Genomic DNA, 19,759 nt, shown 5'->3' with positions numbered 1-19,759 from the left:
GACTTGTTCAAATAAACACCATGACAAAAAAACTGGATTGGATCTCTAGTGTCTTTCTTAAGTGCACACAAAATGTTGTTTGAATTACGGACTGCAGCTTTAAAACCGTGACAGCAGCAATAAACAACAGTAGGCTACAGTAATGCACACTGAAAGAGACTTGAAAAGTAAAAGGTGTGAAGATATGGCATAGAACTCCAGTGCTGGTGAATATTCCAAATCAGAATAGTGGAACCCCGTGGAACATCAAAAGCCAAATGGTTTCATATCACAATTTCATACCATAGAACTGGAGATATTTCCAATTCGTAATTCTATGGTTCCAACTCCAGAAAGTTCCATAGTAGGCTATTGTACTTCGGAACTGAAGCCCTGAGAAGAGTCCATAGCCACGCAAATGCGACAGCAACAATGCCACCGTGTGGTAACAACTGATATTGCATCAACATTGCTGACAACAAAGAACTTGTGTTTAGTGAGTCTGCCAGATCAGAGGCAATATGGATGACCAGGGATGTTCTCTTGATAAGTGCCCGATTTTGAAAATGTTCCTGTCCTGCTAATCATTCAAAATCTAACGAGTACTTTTGGGTGCCAGGGAAAATGTACGGAGTAAAAAGTACATTATTTTCTTTAGGAATGTAGTAAAGTAAAAGTTGTGAAAATTTATAAATAATAAAGTAAATTACAGATACCATAAAAAAACGAMTTAAGTAGTACTTTAAAGTATTTTTACTTAAGTTCTTTAAACCGCTGCCAATACACAGACTCACGATTTTGTGTCCCAAAGCTAGATGCAGCTTATAGCTGAAATCAGAACCAACAATACTTGTGATGCATTAAAAAGTACGACGGATAAACAAGCAAGTGTTTGTTTCTTGGCTATTTGGGAGAGAATTTAAGCGTTATTATTATTACTACTGTATAAATTAAATCGAACATAATTCTAATTTCAAATGCTTCGTTTGTAAATTATGTCTGAGTGTTGGAGTATGCCCCTGGCTATCCGTAATTTCAAAAAAATAAAAACAAGAAAATGGTGCCGTCTGGTTTGCTTAATATGGGGAATTTAAAATTAATTATACTTTTACTTTTGATACATAAGTATATTTTAGCACTTACATTTACTTTTGATACTTAAGTATATTTTAAACCAAATACTTTTACTCAATTAGTATTTTACTGGGTGACTTTCACTTTTACTTTAGTCATTTTCTATTAGGGTATTTCAACTTTTACCCAAATATGACAATTCGTTACTTTTTCCATCACTGAGTATTGGTTGTCCATCACATATGTTGCGTCCCAAAGCTTGGTGCATCCGTAGTTCGTCAATAAGTCATGCATGTTGCCTGCAGTGTGGTAAGGCGGCCACACCGGGCACTGTTGAGTATTTAGTTTCGCCGCGGTTTCTTCTCGGCGCAAACAGATCATTCGCATTTGACCCAGTTTCTGACTTCCACGAACGCAGCTCTCTCTTTTCGCTTCAGATCGTCAACGGTAGCTAGCAGGCTGTAGAAACCAAGAAAACGGTCCAACCAGATAAGAGGGGGGAAATGGACATGAAAAAGAGAATTCACCTAGAACTGAGAAATAGGACGCCGTCGGATGTAAGTATATGATTTAGCTAACATGCGACACCAAAGTTTACTGTGTGTGGAAGTCATGTCGAGCACATGGGGTCCTCTCAGAAGCCTGCTGCTGGAAATCGACTTTCTTTACCTCTACGTTTTCTCAAACTCAGTTCTGATGAGATAAATATGTATATTGTAAACTAACTAGCTAATGCCATTGGATGCATTCGTTTTGGAGCGCTAATTTATCTATATACGTTAACTTAGCTGAATCACTTTACAAGTCAAACCGGACCCGTGAGGTAAACAGGAAAATGGCTAACAAAATGGTTAGCTACTATCACACAAAAAATACGGTTTTTGTTTTTTATATTGTTAGCCATCTGATGTATTTTTTTTGTTTAATATAGATGTATATTTTGTAACAATCAACCTTACTATCAAAGTAAAGGCCAGCACACTGAACATCACTGCGAACGCTAGCTAGCATTACGTTAGCCATTTTAGCTAGCATAGTGGTAGCCATTTTTTTCCCATAGGACTCAACGTGTTGGGCGCGTATCTAGCATGTCGGCTAGTTACCAAGAAAGCGAATCTTTAGATTATTTGTTTTGCCGGTTATATCTATAGCTATGAATATTGCTTATTTTGAAATGATAGTAAATGTACACAGCCACGAACTGTTTGGGTACACTTTGACCAGTTAAAAACCGTCCGTTAGCTAGCTGGCTAGCAACGTAACTTTAGTGGCTATGTTAGTTAGCTAGCTACTTTAGGTGGCTAGGTAACATTGGGGGGATTCGATTATGCTGAGCTGTGGGGCACCGGACTATGGCCGTTGACGTGAACTGGCAAAAGCGGTGAGGGAGGAGCGCCATTCTCAAATCGAACAATAATCTGCGCCGCTCGGTCATGTTGGCAACATTGTGCGTCGTCCAGAAACGTACATCACTTTTCCATAAAATATTGTTTTCTATGTAGTTTTCATTGGGAAGGCAGTTTGCTTTTGATTATAAAAAAATAAATAAAAACATTTAAACAAAAAAAATGCACGTCAACGCAGAATCCTTATCATGACTCCCATGCTTTGAACCGACTTTTGAGCGGGCCACTTGGCTCATGCCCGGAAGGCAGCCCGGTTCCAAAACGAAAGCAACCAAATTTCACCAGTGCAAAACACGCCTGCCCGGGGGAAATTAATCGAGTCCCCTCACCAGCTATCTACGTCACGTGCACACAGTTTACAAACAGTTCTGCTTATAAACATGGCTACTTTTCAGATGCCAAATAAAACCGATTCGAAACACAAAATCCCCCATTTGCACCTTTTGATAGAAATACGTGTAAAAAGAAATATTCAAAATAACTACTGACACAAACGTTTATTTATCCCCCTCTCCCTTTTCATACCCCTGTTTATCTCCCGGTCCTTCTCTTCTAGGTTCAGGAACTTGTCCTGGATAACTGTAGGTCGAACGAGGGGAAAATGGAGGGCATAACGGAGGAGTTTGAGAACCTGGAACTGTTGAGTCTCATCAACGTCGGCCTCATCAACGTCTCAAACATACCCAAACTGGGGAAATTAAAAAAGGTACGACGACTAAGGTTGTGGCCCAATTGGCACCATGTTTATTTTACAGGGCACTACACTCGAACAGGGCCCATACAGCCCCATATTCACGTCAATCATACCCAAACTGAGGAAAGGTAGCATCACACTAAACCAGCATGCAGCTATTGTTGAAGGGGATGGTTTAAACAAGGGAAACCATCACTGTAAACCAGCGTGTAGGGGATGTTTTAAACAAGGGAAACCATCACTGTAAACCAGCATGTAGGGGATGTTTTAAACAAGGGAAACCATCACTGGTAAACAGCGTGTAGGGGATGTTTTAAACAAGGGGATTTCCTTTCTGTTTTGGCTTCAGACCAGCTGAACTTCTCTTTTAAAATGTTGTTTAATCCAGCAAAACATTTCAGTAATTTTAAATGACTTCGTGAACTAGGCCCTTGGGAAGATGGGTAATAATAGAATAGTGTACATTGTCATAGATCGTAATAATCTGTTTTCCTTTTAAAGACCAGTTTAAATTCATAATTAAGTCATAACAAAGTGTATCATTTCACCATGTCACATTACACAAACAAGAAGCTTCTGTTTCCCCCTAGACTGAAAATAAATAATTTAATGTTTCCTCTTCTTCTTCTGTAGTTGGAGCTGAGTGACAACAGGATATCTGGTGGTTTGGAGGTGCTGGCTGAGAGGCTAGTGAACCTCACACACCTCAACCTCTCTGGGAACAAGTTCAAGGACATCAGCACACTGGAACCACTGGTGGGTGTTGACTGTTACTGAATAAGACCCCTGGTGGGTGTTGACTGTTACTGAATAAGACCCCTGGTGGGTGTTAACTGTTACTGAATAAGACTAGTGATGCACTGATTAAAAAAATAAAAATGGCTGAAACCTATATCCAATATTTTCTGTGCTCAAAAAACAATACCGATGACCGATATTAACATTTTTTGCAGCTTTTTAAGCATTCTAGTACAGTTAAATAGTTTAAACACACGGCCGCAGCGGTTTAAGGCACTGCATCTCAGTGCAAGGCGTCACTACAGTCCCTGGGTCGAATCCAGGCTGTGTCACATCCGGCCGTGATTGGGAGTCCCATAGGGCGGCGCACAATTGACCTARCGTTGGCCGGGGTAGGCCATCGTTGTAAATAAGAATTTGTTCTTCGTTGACTTGCATAGTTAAATAAAGGTCACACACACACCACACTGACCAAAAAGTTCTTTTGTTGTCATTAACGTATGTCCGTCCGCATTACCACAAAAATATATATCTTTCACTTACTTGCTGTGCTGTTTCGTTGTTCAGCTATTTCATTTTCAACCAGGATGTCTCATACTATGGAATGACGTCTGGGTCTTTGCGTGTCAAATAACACGATTTGACGTGTCCAAATAAGCTTGTTGACCAATCAGGACCTGAATATGACTGCACGTCACATAATTTAACGCATAAAAAAAAAAGGGTGTTATTACACATTGATTACACTCACTCGTATTTCATATATGTCACACTGATTCATCGGTACGTATGCTATGATGCTGGTAAAGTTCTCTCGTACGCAAACAGTGCTGGTCATAACAAAAAACTAGCTAGCTAATAGATGCAAGCAATGTTCTTCCCATGAACACATAGCAAAACTACAATCTGTTTCAGTAGCTATAGTTACCTAGGTGTCATCTAAAATAACCCTGATTTTATAAGTCAGTTCTTATTTAATTAATGGTGGTCGGTCCCCATCTATGTGAAGCTAGCCACAATAAGGATTAGCCACAATAGTGGACTTTGCAGTTAGCCTTCAAAATAAAAGTATGTCATTGACAGTGATGCGGATGAATACAAATAGTAGAATTATGCCGTAATTAAATAGATTGTGCTGTACGAGGTTGGAATGTTATATAAAATAAACAAAATACAATATTTTGTTAATTTGACAAATCTAAAATCCCACTGGATGTATTCTACTTTAGCATTGCGTTGGGGGCATGCTCATTCCACTATACAGCCTTACCTATGGATTGTAGATCAATGACATGGGGTATCAGTCTACTCAGTGACACCCAGAGGACATTAGCAGCGTAGCTCTTATTGCRGGACTCTGAAACAACTGTGAATTGAGCCACATTTATTGTCAACCTACTATGTGGATTGAACACAATTCCAGAGGAAAAACTACTGTGTGGATGTTTCGGAGTCTGATAACTCTGAGGAGGACGTTGGGGGGRAAATATATTGGGTATTGACTAGACTGATACCCCCATAACATTGATCCCCAATCCTTGGGTAAAGCTSTRTAGTGCAATATGAATGTCAATACACACAATAGGCTGACTGGAGAGGYGATTTCACAGTCCCACGATAAGAGCAACGCGTAAACTCTTCATAGTCGATTAGACTGATGCCCCATTTCATTGCTTCACATTCCAACCTTGTTTAACATTATCTAGTCTAAATACGGCATGATTCCACCAATTGTAACCTTCTGCATCACTTTGGGGGGTGCTTTTATTTTGAAGGCAAACCGCAAATTCCACTATTGTGCATAATCCTTATTGTGGCTAGCTTCACAATCCGGTGCGGTCGAGCCTCACCAACCAGATGAAGCTAGCTGGCTGCTTATAAAGTTAGCTTTGGGCAACAGGCTAGCTATTTAGCTGGCTAGCTATTTATTTTCATGAACTGAACTGAAGTTCAGTTTCAATAGGGGAACAACAAGTGGCTGACTAGCTAATACTTAACTCACAAGGATTCCTAAATCCTTGCTAAGACTAATGAAAATGACTGCAGTTTCTACTGGTCATTGTTTTCAGGCTGGTTGTATTGGTGCTAGCTAGATACCAAGCTAAAGCTAGCTACCCCAGAAGTTGCGGTCGAAACAAATGATGCTTTATTACCAACGCGGTATTGTAAACACATCGTTTGTGGCCGGTGTTTGCTTGTTTTCTGGGTTTTCTTGTATCGTTTTGACAGTGCTACTGATAGTAGTGGTGGCACTTGGCTTGCAAATGGCGTTTGACTCGTAAAATGGCCGATACCGACGTTAGCATTTTTAGCTAATATCGTCCGATTCCGATATGTTCACCRATATATCGTGCATCCCTAAATAAGACTACTTGTGGTTGTTGGAACTGTTACTGAATAAGACCATTCTAGCTGGGAATATGACTGGTTATAACCGCTTATAACTTGGAATAAGACTGTCATAGCTCTTAAGACTTATAACTGTGAATACAACATTTATAGCTTTTATTTATACCCTTGCTTTAAACCCTGTTTACATGAGACTGTTATAGCTGGGAATAACACTGTTATAACCTCTCCCTCGTTTAGAAAAAGCTTCCCATACTGAAGTCCCTGGACTTGTTTAACTGTGAGGTCACCAACCTGGGAGACTACAGAGAGAGCATCTTCAAGCTCCTCCCACAGCTCACGTACCTGGATGGCTACGATATCGAAGACTGCGAGGCCTCCGACTCGGACGGCGAGGGAGACGGGGTCGAGGATGAAGATGAYGAAGGTGAGACTTCCTGAGAGGGAACTTACGGGGCGGCAGGTAGCCTAGCTGTTAAGAGCAAGGCAGTTAACCCTCAACATCAACTGTTCCCTGGGCCCTAAGGCAGCCCCCCCCCCCCCTCTAAATTAGTTTAGCGACTGACTAGGCATCCCTCTTCCCTAAATTCTTAAAGAAACACCAACTGCAAGGTTGACAAATGAGCAAAACATCAAGGGACGTCCTATAATAGCTAGTTTCTGTCTGCGGAAATGGACACTGTCCCAGTGTCTCTATGATTCTGGCTAGGCAGATGAATGGATGTGGTTTATCATGTCTCTTTATGAAGATGTTGAGATTACACTATATAGGGCAGGGATTATCTAGATTCAGCCCCAGGTTGTTTTAAATATATTTATATTAATAATTATTAATATATTATATAATTTATTTATTTATTTTTGAGCATATGGTCAGGGGGGGTCAGAACCATAATAATTTGTAGTCTGCAAATGAACTGCAAGAAGCCCCGAACAGATACAGTATTTGACTAAAACAATCATTTCAAACCTGCCTTTAAGGATACGATCACATCTCTCTATGTATGTGGGAATATTTGGGAACAAATTTCCTCGATTTTAAAATCAGTTGGCGCTGATTTCGTGATGTTTTTTTTTTTGTATTTTATGTCYAACAATAAATCCCCCAAAATAGTAACTTGGGCCCATAGGCTGCCAGTATCACGCTAATTGAAATGGCACTTGACTGAGCTGTTGTCGTCTCTGGTCTGTCCTGTAGGACAGAGGGGGAAGAGGGAGACTCTATAGTCTCTGGTCTGTAGAGAGGAGGGAGGGTCTAATGTTGTTTTTGTCCTGTGGAACAGAAGGGGAGGAGGGAGAGTCTGAAGAGGAGGAGGATGAAGAGGAGGATGACGAAGAGGTCGTTGCAGAGGAAGATGATGACAGTGGGGAGAGTGGAGAGGTAAGAACACGGATGTCATGTTGAATACACATATGTTACATGTTTAGCTGTATTGTCTGTGCCAATAAAAAGATTGACCTGGTGCTTACTAACTGAATAGTGAAACATTAATAAATATAGTCTCGCAATACAATGCATTCGGACAGTTTTCAGACCTCGACCGTTGCCACATTTTGTTACGTTACAGCCTTATTCTAAAATGGATTAAATAAAATACAAATTCCTCATCAATCTACACACAATACCCCATAATGACAAAACGAAAATAGTTTTAGACTTTTTTGCAAATGTATTAAAAACTAACCTTGTAAGTATGTAAGTATTCAGACCCTTTGCTACGAGACTCGAAATTGGGCTCCAATGCATCCTGTTTCCATTGATCATCCCTAAGATGTTTCTACAACTTGATTGGAGTCCCACAGTTGACGGTGCACGTCAGAGCAAAAACCAACCCATGAGGTTGAAGGAATTGTCTATAGAGCTCCGAGAAAGGATTGTGTCAAAGCACAAATCTGGGGAAGGGTACCAAAACATTTCTGCAGCATTGAAGGTCCCCAATAACACAGTGGCCTCCATTCTAAAATGGATGAAGTTTGGAACCACCAAGACTCTTCCTAAAGCTGGCCGCCCGGCCAAACTGAGAAATCGGGGGAGAAGGGTCTTGGTCGGGGAGGTGACCAAGACCCGATGGTCACTCTGACAGAGTTCCTCTGTGGAAATGATTGTCCTTCTGTAAGGTTCTCCCATCTCAGCAGCACTGAACCAATCAGGCCTTTATGGTAGTGGCCAGATGGCACCTAACCAAGATTGAACTCTGTCACCTGAATGCCAAGCGTCACTTCTGGAGGAAATCTGGCATCATCCCAACGGTGAAGGATGGTGGTGGCAGCAAAATGCTGTTTTTCAGCGGCAGGTACTGGGAGACCAGTCAGGATCGAAGGAAAGAGATCCTTGATGAAAACCTGCTCCAGAGCCTTCAGGACATCAGACTGGGGCGAAGGTTCACCTTCCAACAGGACAAGGACACAACCAAGACATGCAGGACAAGTATCTCAATGTCCTTGAGTGGCCCAGCCAGAGTCCGGACTTGAACATCCCTGGAGTGACTTGAAAATAGCTGTGCAGTGATGCTCCCCATCCAACCTGAGAACTTGAGAAGAATGGGAGAAACTCCCTAAATACAGGTGTGCCAAGCTTGTAGCGTCATACCCAAGAAGACTCGAAGGCTGTAATCGCTGCCAAAGGTGCTTCAACAAAGTACTGAGTAACAGGTCTGAATACTTATGTAAATGTGATATTTATTTTATATATATATATATATATATATATATATATATATACACACACCCATTTGGAAAAATGTCTGTCTAAACATGTTTTTGCTTCGTCATGGGGTATTGTGTGGTAAGGTTTAGGGGGAAAATACAATTGAATCCATTTTTAGAATAAGGTTGTAACGTAACAAAATGTGGGGAAGGTCAAGGGATCTGAATGTGCTGTATAGTGCTCCCCTTATTTTAATAGGTGGACACTAACTTATAACACTTTTCTAATTTGAAACAATAAGGATATTGATTGACTGCTTGTTACAGGGAATAGGTCATACGGGTTGTTGAATCTCTTATAGAGAAAGATGCTGTCCGGGGTGTTCAGAGAGTCGGGGACATTGAGGTTTTATGATGCGTTAAAATGACACTACACCATTCTGGCAGCCATGTTAGGGGGGCGGGAGGGGGGTAATATTTCAGCCAGGCGTGTCAAAGACATGGCCTAAATCGAATCTGTGTAGAAACAATAATGGACTTTGTCCTTGTGTTTTTTTCTTGGCTGTTTACGTTTTTGTTCACAAGCTTTTTTTTGTTTTTCAATGTTAGTTTGAGCTTCGACTGATAGCGAGGAGATGTTATCTACTACTAGTCAGATCCAAAATCCTGTCAGACACACGCGGTGACTCGAGTGTCTCCGTTACCACGATAACCTTCCGCTCTTAGTGGCGGCTGAACATTTTAGCTGTGTTTTGAATATCCGTACTAACGCACTGTGTACTACACAATGAGTAGTTTAATTTTAGGATACCGTAAASRAACGGTATCCTTTCAGTTGAGYGTACTAGCTATTCGCCTGTCTGCCCGGAWGTTGACGCTGTTGCTATGCAACCTCTTGCTAGCTAGTTAGCGTAACAAATTACTAGTTAGACATTTTACGACTTCAGGTGTGTTCTTTAATTAATTCTGGAGTGCCAGGTTGAGCTCGTAAAAATTCAGAGCGTTGTGCGTTTTGTAAATTCACTGCGTTTCGCTCTCGCAGCGCACACTGGACGCTCGGGCCTAGGACTAGTGTTGATTTGAGCGTTCTGACCTTACAGCGGAAGTCAAGCACCCAAGCTAAAGTTGGCTAGCTTGCTAGTTACTTCCGATTGAATCGGCATGACCGATTTTAAGTTTTCATAACAATCAGTAATCGGCCTTTTTGGATGCCGATTATGGCCGATTTTATATTAAGATCCACRAGGAAATTGAGTTGCAGGCTGACCACCTGTTATGCGAGGGCAGCGTCAAAAGGACCTTGTGGCAGCAAGCAGCCATGGTAAGTTGCTAGCTAGCATTAAACTTATTTAGAAAAACAATCATTCTTCACATAATTACTAGTTAGCTACACATGGTTGATGATATTACTAGGTTAACTAGCTTGTCCTGCGTTGCATATAATCAATGCGGTGCCTGTTAATTTATCATTGAATCACAGCCTACTTCAACTTTGCCAAACGAGTGATGATTTAACAAAAGCACATTTGCGGGGGGGAAAAGCACGATCGTTGCACAAATGTACCTAACCATAAACATCGATGCCTTTTGTTAAAATCAATACACAGACATGTATTTTTTTAATCCTGCATACTTAGTTAAAATAAATTCATGTTAGCAGGCAATATTAACCAGGGAAATTGTCACTTTTCTTGCGTTCCGTGCAAGCAGTCAGGGTATATGCAGCAGTTTGGGCCGCCTGGCTCGTTGCAAACTGTGAAGTCCATTTATTCCTAATAAAGACCGTAATTAATTTGCCAGGCTTTTACATAATTATGACATAACATTGAAGGTTGTGCAATGTAACAGCAATATTTAGGGATGCCACCCGTTCGATAAAATACAGAACGGTTCCGTATTTCACTGAAAGAATAAATATGTTGTTTTCTAAATGATCGTGTCCGGATTTGACCATATTAATGACCAAAGGCTCGTATTTCTGTGTTTATTATAATTAMGTCTGATTTGATAGAGCAGTCTGACTGAGCTGTAGTAGGCGGCAGCATGCTCGTAAGCATTCATTCAAACAGCACTTGACTGTGTTTGCCAGCAGCCCTTAGCAATGTTTGAGGCACAACGCTGTTTATGACTTCAAGCCTATCAACTCCCGAGACTGGGCTGGCAATACTAAAGTGCCTATAAGAACATCCAATAGGCAAAGGTGTATATGAAATACAAATGGGATAGAGAGAAATATTTGACGCATCATAATTCTTATAACTACAACCTAAAACTTCTTAACTGGGAATATTGAACCACCAGCTTTCATATGTTCTCATGTTCTGAGCAAGGAACTTAAACTTTAGCTTTTTTACATGGCACATATTGCACTTTTACTTTCTTCTTCAACACTGTTTTTCCATATTGTTATTTATGTGTTAAAATAACTGTTCATTCAGTATTGTTGTTGTATATATCGTCCAATTTTAATCGGTATCGTTTTTTTTGGTCCTCCAATAATCGGTCGACCTCTATGACCATTTTACTGGCCCTCGCAGAGCTGGTTAGGCAGTTATCATGTTATCCAGAGCGTTGGTGACTAACTGTGCTGCTGGCAATAATTTAATTATATTATTATACATTTTAATGTATACAAAAATTATATATTTTTTTGTCAATTTGTTAACTGACACCGGCCATATTCAACTGGTGTTGAGCACTCGTAAATTCATTATTGTGCGCTCTGGTACACTCAGACGAGACTGCTCTGAAATCGGAGTAGATAGCCAGAACGGATTTACGAAAGAACCCGAATGTCCATTGAGAACACACAACTATACCATTTAGCTAAGAATGATGGGAATAATCAAGTCAATAAACGTTGGGTAGTTAGATAGATAGTTAATATACTGGCAAGTTTGATGTATACGTAGCCAACTAGCATACCGGAACATACTGCTGTAATGATAAGCTATGTAGTTCGTAAGGACAGCGTAGCTAACCAATTGTCAGCCAACATAACGTGTAACTTATTTGAAAAGGAATTACTTTATTACATAGCTCGATTTTGTTAACATTTGTCATAATTAGTTCAAGCAATTAAATTCGCTCTCGTTGTACTTCGGCTGCATATGTTCCCGACCGTTTTCTTCAAATCTGAAAACGATGTGAATCCATGCCCATTTCCTGAAGAATTGCATTATGGGCCCTAAAGTATGGAACTAGTGTCCTCTGCGTGTATATTTTGGCTATATTTAGTATGACATCCGGGAACTGTTTGCATACTAACCTATATCCATACTATGACTGATAAGCATGCTATATACTCAATTCACGTCACAAATAGTACGGTTAATGTGGGTAGTATGAGTATTCCAACCCAGCTTTTTTCTGATATTTTGGTCAAAAGACTCGTCATGAAATTGGGCAATATCGTATTACTTCTTACTAATATATTTTTTTTAATTTTAGAAACGTTAAGCGTGGTATTTTTAAAAATTTTATAATTATGCCGGGAAAAATTTGGCTGATTTTTAAATTGGAGTGGCTGGTAGGTAGATTCTTCCATCTACATGCCACATTTGCTGGTGGACTAAAGTTACTTTTAGGCCCCTGTCACTCCAAGCCCTGTCCCCTTGTCACTCAAGGAGAGTCTCAAGCACTTTCTTGCTGTTCACTCTGAATGGTCAGATGCTGTTGTTGACATGCTTCCTTAGCAAGTTGTGGCTAAAATAAATCGTGTTAGCCGCTAATCGCTAGCTAACTTGCTAAATGTATCAAGAGTCAGAGCAAACTTAGCTAGCTAATACAGCCTGGTACTAGTGTAGGCCTAGATAAGCATGTTTTGTGCAGCTACATGAGGTTAGAAAACATGGAATGTAACATCTAATTAGGGTCACCTGGAAACACTGACCAACACTTTGGTTCCTACCCTGTCAACATTTCTTCCCTAATTTATTAATTTATGTCAAACAACAATGTATTCAAGGTTCTATAGAATTTGAATAACTATACCACTTCCAAGTTTCCAACAGTTCCTGTCATGCAGCTGTGCGTGGTGTGGAAATAATGATTGAAGTCCAGGAGATTTATAAAAATTCTGGAAATGATTTTTGATTGAAGTTGTATTGAAACGTATAAAACAATCAGAATGAAGACTAATTTAAAATCCCTGAACGAAAAATATAAACGCAACAATTTCAAACCTTTTTACTGAGTTGGATGGATTATCTTGGTGAAGGAGAAATGCTCACTAACTGGGATGTAAATACATTTGTGCACAAAATTTTGAGATTATTTTTTTTTTACCTATGAAACATGGGACCAACACGTTGCGTATTTATATTTTTGTTCCGACGGGAACTTTTAATATTCAAGAACATGTAGAATAATGGGAAGATTCTACCGTACAACCAAAGCAGTTTTTTTTTTTGAGAAGGTGCTGGAGTCAAAACTGTATAAACAGGAACAAGTCTCAGCACACTTGAAATGCATAAAATGGCATCATACTGTTAAAAAATATATATCGTGGTATGACATTTTGGCCATATTGCCCAGTTAATTCAAAACGTTGAATTAAGTACAGGCTCTGGTGCCACCTAGTTATCGTTTCTGATATACACATGTTGGTCGTTTTCACAAAGCAGGATCAACAGGTTAGCCTGCTAATGTTAGCTTAACCCTGAAACTACACTGGAGATGCTAGCTTAACCCTGAAACTACACTGGAGACGCTAGCTTAACCCTGAAACTACACTGGAGACGCTAGCTTAACCCTGAAACTACACTGGAGACGCNAACCCTGAAACTACACTGGAGACGCTAGCTTAACCCTGAAACTACACTGGAGACGCTAGCTTAACCCTGAAACTACACTGGAGACGCTAGCTTAAACCTCTTGGCGCACCTTTGGCGGGATAATTGTCATCAACAACCGCTGAATTGCAGAGCGCCGAATAAAAAAAAATGCTAAAAATATTTATATTCATGAAATCAAAAGTGCAATATAGCAAAACACAGCTTAGCTTGTTGTTAATCCRCCTGTCGTGTCAGATTTTGAAAATATGCTTTACAGCGAAAGCAATCCAAGCKTTTGTGTGAGTTTATCGATCACTAGACAAAACATTACGAACACCTAGCAGCAATGTAGATTGTTCACGAAAGTCAAAAGCAATAAAATTAATCGCTTACCTTTTTGATCTTCGGATGTTTGCACTCACGAGACTCCCAGTTACACAATAAATGTTCCTTTTGTTCGATAAAGATTATTTTTATATCCAAAAACCTCCCATTTGTTTGGCGCGTTATGTTCAGTAATCCACCGGTCTTGAAGGGCAGACGATAATTCCAAATAGTATCCGTAAAGTTTGTAGAAACATGTCAAACGTTTTTATAATCAATCCTCAGGTTGTTTTTAACATACATTTCAACCGGACGGTAAAGTAATTCAATACAGGACAGAAATAAAAGCAAGCACTAATCAAGGACACCGACGCGATTTGATAAATCTCGCTCATTTTTTCAGAATAAAAGCTTGAAACTATGTCTAAAGCCTGGTCACAACCTGTGGAAGCCATTGGAAAAGGAATCTGGTTGATATCCCTTTAAATGGAGGATAGGCAGGCAATGGAACAGGGATTTTTCAAAATAAGAGGCACTTCCGGGTTGGATTTCCTCAGGTTTTCGCCTGCAAAATCAGTTCTGTTATACTCACAGACAATATTTTGACAGTTTTGGAAACTTTAGAGTGTTTTCTATCCTAATCTGTCAATTATATACATATTCTAGCATCTGGGCCTGAGAAATAGGCCGTTTACGTTGGGAACGTTATTTTTCCAAACATAACATTTTTGTATCCTAGCGTCAATGAAGTTAACCCTGAAACTATACTGGAGACGCTAGCTTAACCCTGAAACTACACTGGTGACGTGAGTACAACGAACAAACTGTTTCTCTCTCTCTCTAGGAGGGGGAGGTGAACGGAGATGTTGACGACGATGATGAAGACGACGATGACGAAGACGACGAAGAAGACGGTTAGTAGCGTTATACACAATCCCAAGTGTCCTCTAGTCTCATTTCGGTTTCCAAACTTCCATTGAAATGTTTTAATTTGGCTATGTACATGCATACACGAAGGCTGTGATCCCAAATGGCACCCTATCTGGTCAAGGTAGTGTACTACATATGGAATAAGGGGCCATTTGGTACACAGCCGTACGCGTTGTTCGTTTGGGGACCCATATCTAAATGTTCTCTCTCTCCAGAAGAGGATGACTCTCCAGTGAAAGGAGAGAAGAGGAAGAGGGAGCCTGAAGATGAGGATGAAGATGATTGAGTGTCCCTCCCCTGACCCCCCCCCACACCCCTCGATATCTGAGACCCCTCAATATCTGACCCCCACACCCCTCGATATCTGAGACCTCCTGATCCCTCAATATCTGAGACCCCTCCATATCTCAGATACCCCTCTTTGGCCTTTAGTTGCCCTCTTACTGCCGCTATCACCCGTCTCCCCTTTTCCCCCAAAGCCTTCCATCCAACTAGTGGCACCCTATGTCCTATAGATGTGTCACTTACTTTGACTCAAACCCATAGTCCATTGAAAAAAGCCTTCCTAATAGGGTTTCACAAGTAGTGCACTATATAGGGAATAGGTGAGCTATTTGGTTATTCAACCCTACATGCACCCTATTGCATTGAGTTGCCCGTGTTCGTTAGTTTATTGGGAGGAGGGAGGAGGGGGTCTGGGAATGAGAATCCCAAGCAAACAACCGAGTCTTTCGTCACCGCACAGGCATTTCCTGGTGACACCTCCCACCGGGCGGGAGGGTCTCTGTCTGATTTCGTCGTGAATTACCGCCGGCGTTCCAGAACTGATGTCACGCCAAGGGCGGGGGGGGGTGGGGGAGGGGGTCTGTGATGAGTCACAAACGTAATTCAGAGATTCCGTCTGTAAACAACCTTTGTGGTGCACAGACGGAACAACCAAACCACCCAACTTCCTAACGGGGACAATCGTCGACTCGATGTGTCCCAAATTAATCCTGTTAGTGCAATGCTTTTGACAAGGCCTTTTTTTTTTTTAAAATAAAGAAGCTCAGTCTAAAGTAGTGCACTACTTGAGGGAATGGGTGTTACCAATGGGCCTGGTCTAAAGTGTAGTGCATACTAGGGATGGGGTTGCCATAGGGGCCTGCTAAAGTAGTGCACTACTTAGGGAATGGGTGCCATAGGGCCTGGTCTAAAGTAGTGCACTACTTAGGGAATGGGGTTGCCATAGGGCCTGGTCTAAAGTAGTGCACTACTTAGGGAATGGGGTTGCCCATAGGGGGCGGCGTCTGGGTTCTAATAGGTAGTGGCAGACCTCACTGGGCTAATGGAATACACGGGCTTTGCTACATTACGCTGTGTCCTAGCTGAGGGTATACCTGAACTCTGGAGATGTGGGAGGTGGCCTGTAGAGACAATTAGCTGAGAGATGTTCGAATTTGCACAAAGCCGAAGAGCTTTCTCTAAAAATATTTGAGTGATTCGCCTTGCAAGAAGCGCAACATATTTGTTTGTAAGTTCCTGCATCCAGATAGCCTCGTCTCGCTCTCTCCTCCCTGTGGTGTCTCGCGTGTTAGGATTGGACCGGACCAGGACGCTAAAGCAGGGTCACTTTCTGGCTTACGTTCTCAAATCACACCCTAATCCTTTAGCTGGTGCGCTTACCATTCCAAGGCGCAATGGTGCGTTGCCAGCCGGTATGGGTAGCAACTTAAGCCTGTCCTAGGTCTAAGAAGTATGCACTACTTAGGGTATAGGACGTGCACACGTAGATTGTGTAATGGGACCGATTCTGTGGGTACATTCTGGCTAGTCTGTGGCTGTTTCTTTCTCCTCTCTCCATGGATAAGCAAGGACACAAAAAAAAACAACAAAATCAGAACCAAGGACAAACAAAACATACAAAAAATTGACTTTGTAAATAAAATTCTTACATTTTGTTCTTGTACGCTCCATATTTCTGTATTGGGTGTATTTAGTAACTCATCTAGCAAACATATGACTCGATGGCCTGCCATCTCGAACACGCATGCGATATCCGCACTCTAACGGAGACCGTGTGTTCACGACATGGTACGTCGTTCATGCCCAAACGCCCCAAAATGAACTGAGACACAAACAGGGCAGGTCTACAGATATTCGAAACAGGCGGGTCCCACTCTAGCCGAGACCGGCCGTCTCACAGCTGTAGTGTCAGCTATGAACTAGGACAAAGGCCTGCCATTCAGACACGCATTAGGTCACACCACTCTATGCCGAAGGACCAGCTTTCACAGCTGTCTCACTGTCAGCCATGCAACTAACAAAGGCCTCCATTCGACACGCGTGGTCCACTCTAGCCGAGACCGCGTTACGTCTGCTCAATCGGAAAAAATTACGCTATCAAAGCTAACCCACATACGTAAGATCACGTCGGCAAAGAATATACGCCCGCTTCGGAAATTGGCCCAGAATTCCATGAGTACTTGTGATGCTGGTTGGCCAGATGGCTGTCAACAACGACAAACTGCCACGTGTTGAATCGTGACTCGTTTCATCTTGTTACCATGTCGATGCTAGTATGATTAAAATTCACTAGCTAACCAACCTAAGTATGTGAGAGAAGTGCTCATTGTGCCAATGTATTTGTCAATCTAAGCCAACTGTCTGTTTTGCACCATAGTTGCACATGCCTCGGTTTTGTTGCTGAACTAACAGCCTGTCTCTAGCAATCTGGTGCCGACTGCACAGTCTGCCGTGGCACGCGACCATTGCTGGATGCCTGCAATGTCTGAGCAAGGGAACTACAGGGTTCTGGGCTACAACAAACGTGGTGAAACAGCTGGGGATCCCAGAGGAAAGGTCTGAGAACCACTACGTTTAAACTCACATTCTAGAACTGATTATAGTTAAACTCCGGGACCGGCCAGCCTCATCCCACGGACTAGAGCTAGAGGAATACTGTTCCCTGACCAGAGCTAGAGAAATACTGTTCCCACGGACCAGAGCTAGAGGAATACTGTTCCCACGGACCAGAGCTAGGGGAATACTGTTCCCTGACCAGAGCTAGAGAAATACTGTTCCCACGGACCAGAGCTAGAGAAATACTGTTCCCTGTATAAGAGACAGCTCGATATCTGAGACCTCCTGATCCCTCAATATCTGAGACACCTCCATATCTCAGATACCCCTCTTTGGCCTTTAGTTGCCCTCTTACTGCCGCTATCACCCGTCTCCCCTTTTCCCCCAAACCCTCCAGCCAACCTAGTGGCACCCTATTCCCTATAGAGTGCACTACTTTTGACCAGAACCCATAGCCTTGAAAAAGCCTATAGGGTCACAAGTAGTGCACTATATAGGGAATAGGGTGCTATTTGGTATTCAACCCTACATGCACCCCTTTGCTTGAGTTGCCCTGTGTCGTAGTAATTGGGGAGGGGGGGTCTGGGTGGAATCCCGAAACAACCGAGTCTTTCGTCATCCACGATTCTGTGAATCACCGAGCGGAGGGTCTCTCGATGTCGTGTGATATTACGCGCGTTCCAGACATGTCACGGGTGGGGGGGGTCTGGATGACTTCATACTACTTCAGAGATCTGTCTGTAACAACCTTGTGGCAACGACAACAAACCACCAACTTCCTACGGACAAACTCGACCTCGGATTGTCCCAATTATCCCTGTTTGTGCACTGCTTTGAGGCCTTTTTTTTTTTTTTAATAAGAGCTCGTTCTAAGTAGTGCACTATTAGGAAGGTTCATAGGCTGGTCTAAGTAGTGCACTACTTAGGGATGGGGTACCTAGGGCCTGTCTAAAGTAGTGCACTACTAGGATGGTGGCCATAGGCCTGGTCTAAGTGTGCCTACTTAGGGATGGGGTTGCATAGGCTGTCTAAGATAGTGCACTACTTAGGAATGGGTTGCCATAGGGCCTGTCTAAGTAGTGACTACTTAGGAATGGTGTGCTAGGCCTGGTTACATACGAATGGTTCCTGTGAGACATTAGCTAGAGTTTCGTTTCTGACCAAGCTTTTTAAAATATTTTTCCAGATTTTGTTTGTATTTGTCAGTGCTGTCTGTCTTCCTCCCTGTGTTTCGGTTAGATGGACCGGAGTACATCACTCTGGCTTACGTCTCAATCACCCTATCCTTAGGGTGCACTAATGGAATGGGTGCGATAGTCCTGTCTAAGTAGTGCACTACTAGGAGTAGTGTGTGGACTTCTGTGCACTGGTGTTGTGCGTTTTTTTACTTTCTGTAAGCAAAAAAAAAAAAAGACAAAACATACAAAATGATTTGTAAAAATCTTACATTTGCTTTGTATGTTATTTCTCTTTCTGTTTGGTTATTATTATTAATGACGATGGCTCCTTTCTAGCGACCTATCGCCTAGAACTGACAAGGCTCCTTCGACACGCAGGTCCACTAGCCGAGACCGCGTTCACAGCTGTACGTGTCAGCCATGGACTAGCAAGCTCCATCGACACGCATGGTCCCACTCTAGCCGAGGTTCAGTCTGCTCAATCGGAATTTACTATCAGCTAACCATAAGTAAGATCACGTCGCAAATTAGCGCCGTTCAATGTGCAGATTCATGAGTACTTGTGTGCTGGTTGGCCAGATGCTTCACAACGACAACTGCACGTGTTGAATCTGACTCGTTTCATCTTGTTACCATGTCGATGTAGTTATTAAATTCACTAGCTAACCAACCTAAGTATGTGAGAGAAGTGCTCATTGTCCAATGTATTGTCAATAAGCCAACTGTCTGTTTTGCACCATAGTTGCACATGCCTCGTTTTGTTGCTGACATAACGCCTTTCTAGCAATCTGTGCCGATGCACAGCCTGCCGTGCACCCCATTGTG

At 41.9% G+C, this 19,759-nt stretch overlaps 1 protein-coding gene across 1 annotated transcript; it reads left to right on the top strand.

Annotated features, from left to right (window-relative positions):
• The first annotated feature begins 1,421 nt into the window (after nucleotides 1-1,421).
• Nucleotides 1,422-15,318, top strand: LOC112077260 (acidic leucine-rich nuclear phosphoprotein 32 family member B). Its single transcript, XM_024143808.2, has 7 exons — nucleotides 1,422-1,610; nucleotides 3,016-3,165; nucleotides 3,787-3,909; nucleotides 6,481-6,667; nucleotides 7,524-7,621; nucleotides 14,830-14,899; nucleotides 15,131-15,318. Exons 1-7 carry the CDS (start codon nucleotides 1,557-1,559, stop codon nucleotides 15,199-15,201), a joined length of 753 nt encoding a protein of 250 aa, XP_023999576.1. The 5' UTR covers nucleotides 1,422-1,556; the 3' UTR covers nucleotides 15,202-15,318.
• The last annotated feature ends 4,441 nt before the right edge of the window (nucleotides 15,319-19,759 follow it).

This window comes from Salvelinus sp. IW2-2015, unplaced genomic scaffold (assembly GCF_002910315.2).
Source record: "Salvelinus sp. IW2-2015 unplaced genomic scaffold, ASM291031v2 Un_scaffold4417, whole genome shotgun sequence".
NCBI classification, from domain to species: Eukaryota; Metazoa; Chordata; class Actinopteri; order Salmoniformes; family Salmonidae; genus Salvelinus; species Salvelinus sp. IW2-2015.
The sequence above is the reverse complement of the archived record's forward strand: the minus strand, read 5'-3'. Positions and strand labels throughout refer to the sequence as shown.